This window comes from Octodon degus, unplaced genomic scaffold (assembly GCF_000260255.1).
Source record: "Octodon degus isolate 3935 unplaced genomic scaffold, OctDeg1.0 scaffold00180, whole genome shotgun sequence".
In the NCBI taxonomy this organism is placed as follows: domain Eukaryota; kingdom Metazoa; phylum Chordata; class Mammalia; order Rodentia; family Octodontidae; genus Octodon; species Octodon degus.
The window spans coordinates 248,420-257,821 of NW_004524756.1; the positions used below are offsets into that span (position 1 = coordinate 248,420).

General features: G+C 40.6%; 1 protein-coding gene across 2 annotated transcripts in view; it reads left to right on the forward strand.

Annotated features, from left to right (window-relative positions):
* The window catches only part of Ednra (endothelin receptor type A), a 54,470-nt gene that overhangs the window by 25,750 nt on the left and 19,318 nt on the right, over positions 1–9,402 (forward strand). For both annotated transcript variants that reach the window (XM_004643619.2, XM_023703788.1), the window contains exon 3: positions 6,769–6,896. In XM_004643619.2, the coding sequence (XP_004643676.1) occupies positions 6,769–6,896 (128 nt within the window). The remainder of the gene's footprint in view (positions 1–6,768; positions 6,897–9,402) is intronic.

Below are 9,402 nucleotides of genomic sequence, written 5' to 3' on the forward strand. Positions count from 1 at the left end.
AGTCGTACTATCCTAAGATGCCATGACAATAGCAGAAATAATGTCCAAGTAATGGGATTAAGTAGCAGAGTATAACATTTGGAATGTATAACAGAAGGATAAATTCCTTTATAAAATATTTTTAATGAAATCATGCATAATTGATATATTTTATGATCACAAATTATAGCAGTTCAAAATAACTGACACTTGTGTTAACGTACATGAGAGAATTTATAGAAGTCTCTCATCTGCTTTGTTCTGCATGAACTTCCCAAATGGCCGCTGTATTGCTATGTCAAGTTTGCGAGCCGCCCCCTTTTTGTTACAGTGGGTCCCATAGCAACAGGTAAGCCTTGCCCTGGAACTGAAGCCTTGTGAGATTGTAACTATCCTAAATAGGAGGAAAGAACAGGTGAGGTCAGGACGGCAAGGCCCAAGACACTAGATGACCTGCTATTGGATGGTACTTTTATTACCGAGAGCTCTAGGGACTACTGGAAAGGAAAGGAAATGAGACCCATGCTCGATGGCCCAAGGGTGTTCAGGGTTTTCTCTTTCTTATGACTGCACTGTGTACTCCTTTCTGTTCATCCTTTGGGCTGACCATGGAGCCTTTAGAGTAGTGGTTCTCGAGTGTGCTTGGTGGACAGAAGCATCAGCGCCACCTGTGAATGCGTTAAAAATGCAAGTGCTCAGAGCCCACCCTAGCCCGGCTGAGTCAGAAACACTGCGGAAGCAGCCCAGCCCTCTGTGTTTCAGAGAATGATGTGAGTGACTGTCGCTGCTCAATCTGGAGGACCACACTGTAACCAGAACAGTGACTGGCAGCATAGCCTCTCCACTGGAATGACCTTTGGAAACAACTGAGGCCTGCATCCCAACTCCAAAAGTTCTGATTTAAATTGGTCCAGGGAGGAGTTTTTCAATCTCAGCACTATGAGCATTTTGAGTTGGATGATTACTTGTTGAGGGACTAACCTGGGCCTTGCAAGACATTTGGTGGCACCCCGAGCCTCTCTCTCACATCCCCTCCTAGTTGTAGTAACCAAAAATACTTCAGACAGTGCTGAATGTCCCCTGGGAACACAGAAATGCAACTGGTTGATAAGCACGGATCTAGGGTCATGGTCCAGGTACTAGAAATTTTTAAAAGCTTTCTAAATATTTTTTATATATAGCCAAGACTGAGAACCAAAAATTTTATCTCAGCCGAGACTGAATTATTCTATTAATGAGCAGCTGTCAATGTGCAATAGCTTAAGGGACAGTTAAAGGTAAACTTTACCTCCTTGGGTATAAAATAAAATTTATCCTGTGGTGAGGATTTAGAAATTTGCCTAGGGGCTGGGGAGATAGCTCAATAGAATAAGGGCTTGCCTGGCAAGCACAAGGGCCTCAGTTCAATCCTCAGTTCCACCGAAAAAAAAAAAAAAGAAATTTGCCTATTGTGAATCATGATCGTTAGGGCATACATTTCCCTTGTTTCTATACATTTTTGCAGCTTTCTGGTTTTCAGGTATTTTCTAGAAAACTAATATAACAAATATATTGCATATGTTGGAAATGTCACGACTGAGGTTTTGTATTCTACTGAGGTGTCTAGGGATGGACAGCTGTACATGTTGCTTTTGGAACTAGCCACTCCAACCCCAGAGCACTAATCACTGTATCACATGGTCCTTAAGTAAATGTTTCTGACAAGTTAAAAAAAAGAAAACAGCCTATCAGTTTTATGATGTTGGTTTGGACACAATCCAAATCAGCTACACAAATGCAAACTTCTACACTTATTGGTGCTATCTTAGAGTTGCTTCAGCTTTCACTTGGTTATCAGGGTTCTTAACTACATTTCACCTAAAGAAAAATCCACATGGATAGAGTAAAGGCAAGTATTCTTCAGTAAAACCATGCTTGCCAAACATGATAGAACACCCCTGTAATCCCAGGTATTCAGGAAGCTGAGACAGAAGGATCCCAAGTTTGAAGTCATCCTGGGGACCTTAGAAATACCATTTCAAAATTTAAAAATACACTGAAGAAAGGCTATGGAAGGTAGCTCAGTGGTAGAGCACTTGCCTAGTATGGACAAGGCCTGGGTTCAATTCCCAGTACCACACATACACACGCATACACGCATGCACACACACACAAACACACACATGCATACACACTGACACACACACACACACACACACACACACACACTCAGCAGACTGCCCTCTGTTGTCTCAGCAATTCCTTCCCTGGTGCTCATCTGGGTCTCCTGGGCACTATCTACATCGAGACCATAGAATGAGCAGCGTCTCTCAGAGTCCCCCCCCCTGCACCCCCCCCAGGAGATCCCTAAGCAAAGAGTTTGTGGCATTCATGCTTCAAGCTAAAGTGCCACTTCCTCTAGAAAGTACATGGTGTGGACATTGTTTCTTTAAACACAAATAGCAGAAATACTACTTCAGGACACTGGTAAACAACTTTGAAATAGAAAATAAATTACAAGATAGGTCAAAATGATACTAACTTGAAGATAGAAAATGTTTTAAGTTAATGACGTGGAGTCTCTGATTCATCTGTTAGGTGGATTCATTTATTTATTCAAACCCTATATGATGATTTTAGAAAGACCTTTAAATATAAAGGTCACAGAATATGGCCCCGTTTATGGCTAAAATAAGCTCCAGCTCTTCTAAGTCTCCAGAATAACCCTTTGAAGCCAATTTGATGTGTCAGTTTGTCCTACAAGTTGGCTTCTGTTTCATTGAATTGGTAGGAAGTTGTTACTATTTGTGAAGTCTCCCAGATATGTTACAGTGATGCAGATTGTCACTTATTCCTGACCTAGTCTACAGTAGCTCATCAATGTACTCTCAAAGGTCAAAACCTCTTAGTTTCCACAAAATTACCCCAGGAAACAGAGATCAGAATAGACTTTTTTAAAAAAAGTTATGCTATGTATTTATAATTTTTTTTTTTTTTTTTTTTTTTGGTGGAACCAGGGATTGAACTCAGGCCTTTGCGCTTGCCAGGGAAGCGCTTATTCCACTGAGCCATCTCCCCGGCCCTATAATCATTTTTAAAAGCCTACATTTTTATATATTTTTATGAAAGAAAATGCTTAGCAATTAAATGTTTGCCTTTAGGCAAACAAAGGAGTTTAAGACCTTAGGAAAGAGACTTATTTTTGTTACGTAAGCCAGATGCCAGGGAGATAGCTCAGGGGCATAAGTGCCTGCCTGTTATACAAGCCAGGTATGGTGGCACACACCCCTAATCCCAGCACTCGGGAGGCTGATGCAGGAGGATCACTGTGATTTTGAGGCTAGCCTGGGATACATGGCGAGTTCAAGGCCAACCTGAAGAACATAGCAAGACCCCGTCTAAAATAAATAAATAAATTCTATGAAGAATTATTTTTACTATTTTAGTATTGTATTTTCAATTTTAGTCCTCGTAAGTAATCGAGAAGTCTTTCCAGAGCTCCAAAATGTCTTTTGTAAATAAGAGAAAAACAGATGCGCTACATTTGTCTCCACATGGCTCCCTTCTTTTGTTTTTGTTTATTGCTACAACAAATTTGGCTAAAAAGAAACTTCAAAGATAAGATTGTTCCAACACAGGTTCCATGAAAAAGATTAAACAAGTGTGTCCTGCTTAAGATCGGATAATTAATGAGAAAATGTTATAAAATGCCTGAGAAAATCAATACAAAAAGAAGAAGGCTGTATTTTATCGCCCAGTTGTGGAGCTTCCAGGCGACAGTCATTGGTCCCCTCTGGTTTCGACAAAGATGCGTGTTCTGGTGGTAGTGCATGGCGGAAGGAACCGCACAAGGAGCAGGAAGCAAACGAGGTGGGGGAGGGGACTGTTTCCCAGGGCCCCGTCCAAGCGCATGCGCACAGTGACCTCACTGCCTTGCTCTAGGGCCCTTCCTTTCCGGTTCTACTACCTTGCAGCTGCACCAAGGTTTCAAGATGGGGGCTTCTGGGGGAGATTCATGATTCAAAACAAAGACTTTTTAAATAAATTACTTTTAACTAGAGAAGCAGAAGAAAAAAGAGCTTAACATTATCCAGGCAGCATGGGAGCAATGACTGTCCGTGCATCCTTTCAGAATGGAGTAGATGGAAGATAATGAAGTGATCATACCTTAAAACTCCCTCCAGTGAGTTATTTCATATGCCTTTGCCTACAATTCCCAGGGCGAACCAATGCTCACTCCTGGGAAAAAGAAAATATGACATCACAACCATACCTATTTTGCCCTCAATTCTATGACACCTTTTCTTTCAAACCTAATCCTGACCTAACTAGTTAAAAGTTCAAGGAAGCATAAAAAAGGAAGAAATTTAATTGAAATTGGTAGAATCCCATGGTCAGTGCAGGTTTTTCTTGGGGACATTTTATGAGCATTTATAACTTAGACCATCGAAGGATTTCAGAATCTCCCTTATTGAATAAGAAGCATCCTTTTCTTTCCTGTCTTTGTTAGATGTGTGAAGTGGAAAATTTATCTGTATGTATTTCAGAATCCTTAGTTTCTGAGGATGAGACAACAATAACAGTTCAACTATCCCAAAGCATACTCCATAACAATCCCCACATAATATCATTACAACTCTGTTGTTGGAGAATTATAATTCTAAGCCAAAATACTAAACTCTTATTCTATAAAATGTCATGTTCAGATTTTCTTGTTTTCACAGTGGTAATTTGTCTCAGAAAGAACTCTCTGTGTCTTTGCTTGCATCGGGCATGGACAACCAGTGTTCACCAATGGTATAATTATTTTTGTTAACTTCCTTAAATCTCTAAATGTATGTCAAAATTCTGAGAAGACCCTGACCTAGGCTGGTTATAATGAGATGACAGAGAACAAAGGCGAGACTGGATTAGAGAAGATGGTTCCTTCAGATAAGTTTTCAGAATAATGGAAATACATTTGAAAGCTAAAGAGGGGCAACTTTTGACATGAAATCATATATGGCCTTAGCAATAATAATAAAGCTGTCAAATATTATGTTGCTAAATTCCAAAAATGCTTAAGATTCTGATTTTTTGTGTTTGGGGACCAGGTTTCCCAGCCTTTCTCAATAAGATCATGTTAACAACCACAATGACAATGAAATTAAACCTCACATAATCTTGCAGAAGTAGTAGAACAGAATTAAAATCTCAACTGATAGTTACTATGGTAAGAAGTGCTTGGCAAAGAAAAGAAGAAAGAGAAGGCAAGGAAGAGGTAGGGAGAAGGAAGGGAAAGGGGAGGAGGGGGAGGAGAAGAAAAGAAAGAAAGAAAAAAGAGAGAAAGAAAGAAAAAGAAAGGTCAAACCTGCTAAGTTATCAATAGGACACTGTTGCCCATTCAATACAGAAAGCTTACATGGCAAATTACAAAGCAAAACTTAGCAAGGAAAACAACACCACTCTTACTCTTCAGAAGGTACCATATATTCAGCAGAGACATCACTCCCCCAGTAGAGAAATTATTTAAGCCCATGTTCCTGGTATAATGCAGAAACAGATAAATATCCTTGAGTCACAAAAGACGCTAGCTCACTGCTATAATCCTAATACCACGGCCACTACACAGTGCCCACTCCCCCTTTGCCTTGAGGCCCGGATTTTAAAGTGTCCATATGAAAATAGATTTTCCATGTAAACATGTGACATGACTTTATTTTTCTGTGCAATAAGGAAAAATTTAAACCCACATAAAGACAAGCCATACACATCACACGCACGGAGGCAGAGTCAGCCCCTGAAACACAGAGGAGAAGTTAAGTTTGGGAGCTAACCTGCTGGTGAAACTAGGACCCCACAGTCACTTCAGTTTGCCAGTGTTCTCCATAATCGCCCACTTGCAGTTTCTGATTACTTATCAGGAGATAGTATAATTTTCCAACGCCACTAGCTAAAATGACTTGCTTTATTCATGGTGTGGCAAGATTTGATAAGAGACTACTCTTTAGTTAAACTGTTACCCCAAATCCCAAATTTCAGCTACTCATTAAAAAGTAAGCAGCTGGGCATGGTGGTGCACACCTGTAATCCCAGCACATGTGAGGCTGAGGCAGGAGAACTGCTGTGAATTCAAGGCCATCTAGGCCAGCCTGCACTACACAGCAGGGCTCTGTCTCAAAAACAAACAAAAAAGGAAGACAATATGGTAATTTTATATGAGAGCAAACTCTTTTTTGTATTACATATTTGATGTAAAATATATAACACATTTAATGTACAATATATACTTTATAATATATTTGTATAAGATATATTATCTATTAAATATAGTATGTTATAATAGGAATGTGTAAATAATTGTAATATGTAGCATTATATTCCCCATATCTTTCTGGAACCAAAGTTATTGGGCCTAAGAAACATGAGATTAAAAAAATAATGTGAGCAGTACTCTACCCCTATTGTGCTAGTTGTAAAGCACAATGAATGTAGCATTCAGAAATTGGGATGTGTGGGGCTGGGGAGTTAGCTCAGTGGCCTAAGTGCCTGCCTGCAAAGTGCAAAGACCCGAGTTCGATCCCCAATATTGCATGTGCCGTGCCAGCCCCTGGAACCCCAGGAGCACCCTGAAGCCGGGCATGGTGGTACACACCTGTAATCCCAGCGCTGGGACAGAAGGACCACTATGAGTCTGAAGTGCATAGTGAGACCCTGTATTCAGTAAATAAAGAAAAAAAAAAAGAAATTGGGATGTGTAACTAGAAATGTAAGTGCCCCTGTGTTCCCAGCTAGCTTTGACATTTCTTTTTACCATGTCTTCTTTGTCAGCTGTTGGCTGGACGCTGGCCATTCGACCACAACGAATTTGGCGTGTTTCTATGCAAGCTGTTCCCCTTCCTGCAGAAGTCCTCCGTGGGGATCACGGTGCTCAATCTCTGTGCTCTTAGCGTCGACAGGTAAGGTAGTGCCTTCCCTTTGTTTGCCATTTGGGTTTAGAAAAACATCATCCTCAAAAAGAAGAGCAAGAGTTGGCACCCAGAACAGTTTAACAGTTTAAACCATTAAAACCTGGCCTAGGTGGTTTAAAATCGCTTCCCGCATTTGCTGACCTTTGCCTATAATATGCTGTTGGGGGTTGAACCCAGGCCTTCATCAGCTATTTGAGGCAGGGTGCAGCCCTATAGCTGGTATGATTTCAGACCAAGCAGATGCACCATAGGAATCTACTCCCACAGTGATCACTCTCAGTGCAGGAGGCTTTCTCCTGCTAATAAGACCTCCCTTCTTTGTTGTCTAGATCAGTGCTGTACCCTTTCTACATTTCATTGGATATTGACACTAAGCTTCAAAACCTATATGTAGAGCATCTACTTGACATTTCTATTTCAGAAGATTTTACACTTGAGGACAAATAATTTACAATTCCTGAACATACCATTTGCTCTGAGTCTCCTTTGATTGTAGTATACCCGACCAACATACACACACACACACACACACACACACACACACACACTTGCTTTAAAAAAAAAAAAAACAATCAGCAAAAGGAGGGAAATTGAAGCCTGTTGCAAAACAATTTATACTTTGGAGCCCCAACTTTCACTGTGTGAGCTGAGTAAAATTATGACCCAGAAAATCTTGAGTTCTCATGATTTTATATATATATTTTTTTCTTTTTTTTGCAGAACTGGGGATTGAACTCAGACCCTTGCGCTTGCCAGGGAAGTGCTTATTCCACTGAGCCATCTCCCCGGCCCCTATTTTATATATTTTAAACAATATAATTTTGTCTCCTTTCAAAGGTATTTTGAAAGAAAATAATGAGAACAACTACACATCTAAGCTTTACAGAACTTACTACACCACTAATCACTCAGCGATTGCAGAGTGCTGTAAAATCAAAGAAAAGCTGTAGTTTTCTTACTATCTAATTTTAGTCTGAGTTAAAGGAACAAGACAATAAGAGAAAGCAGATAGAAAAAGCTTTCAGGGCCAGAGAGATGGCTCAGTAGAATAAATACTTCCCTGGCAAGCTCAAGGACCTGGGTTCAATCCCCAGTACCACAAAAAAAAGAAAAAGAAAAAGCTTTCATTGTTCAAAGATAGTTTGTCTCAGTCTACCTTCTTCTAATTCTTCCTCAAATTTAACTTTTTACTTAGCTTTAATTTTATATCCTTTGTATCTTATGAAAAAGATAAAGCAGGAATTTTTAAAAATAAATGAATAAATTTATGAACAAATTTTCACCCATAACCAGCTTCATCAGTAAAGTAACCTTTTCAATACCAAGGCAGTATGCTTTAAAAATGAATGAATATTTCCCAACAAACTGTGAGTCATCAGCCATTGCCAACTAAAATAGGTTTTCCTGCATCCCCTAAGGAAGAGTTTTGTGTCACTTTGAGTCTGAGGGAGGGAGCAGGGCTGGGGAAGGGATTCAGTGCTGTTCTCTGTGAAGTGAACAGTTGTTTTTAAAGTAGAGGATGACAGGGTCAGACCATAAAAAGGCCTGGGTCCAGATCCAAGTCGTAGTTAAAAGATGTCTGGGAAGGAGGCTGTAAAAAGATAAAACTCTCTTAACAGCTATTTCAGAGTATGTGTAATTAGACACCTGGAAAAGTTGCAAAGATCCATTACTAAGGCTGTTTTGTCTTATGTGCCTTACACTCCAACGCGGATGTCAGCTCCACAACCCTCATTTCGAGAATGTGCTCCGTGGGCTCTATGGCAGTCTCAAAGGATTATCCCAATTTAAAGAGCATGAAAATGATTTTCTGCAAAAGCCTCATTGTTACTGAGACTTGGACTTCTCCTGGAGTTACCATTTTCTTTTGCTGTACAACAACAATGAGGACACTGAAAAAGGGGCTGATCCAAAAGAAAGGGCCTGGAGACTGGACAAAATCAGACATAGGCCAGGGCAGCTTGGGACCTCACCCTCTGGGCTCTGCCCCCGGGATTGCAGTTGTGTCTGTCTTACTTTATCACTGAGATCAGGAGGCTGGTTAATTTTGGCTTCCCCGATACTCTTTGACAACTACCCCCAAATATAGCAGCTTTAAACAACTCTTTTATCATAGTTCACTGTTGTGGATCAGAAATATGAGGATTCTTCTGCAACTTGTCACTTCAACTGGGGTCACTGGTGGATTTCAGTCGATGCTGAGCTTGTCTCGTAGGTTCAAGACTCACACATCTGGCACCTTGACAGGGACAGCCCAGTCTGAGCTCAGCGAAGCACATCTCACTCTCTGAATGGTCTCAGGGTTGTCAGTATTTCACTCCAGCAGCCTCAGACTCCAGTGTGAAACCTGCTACTCAGCTTAGAGGCCAGAGGCCTGTTCTCAACTGGTGCAAACAGTCACAGGCCAGCCTAATTTAAGAGCTTCCTCTCCTCTTTGTTCTTTCCCTTCCCCATCTCTGTCTGTCTGTCTGTCTGTCTGTCTGTCTGTCTGTCT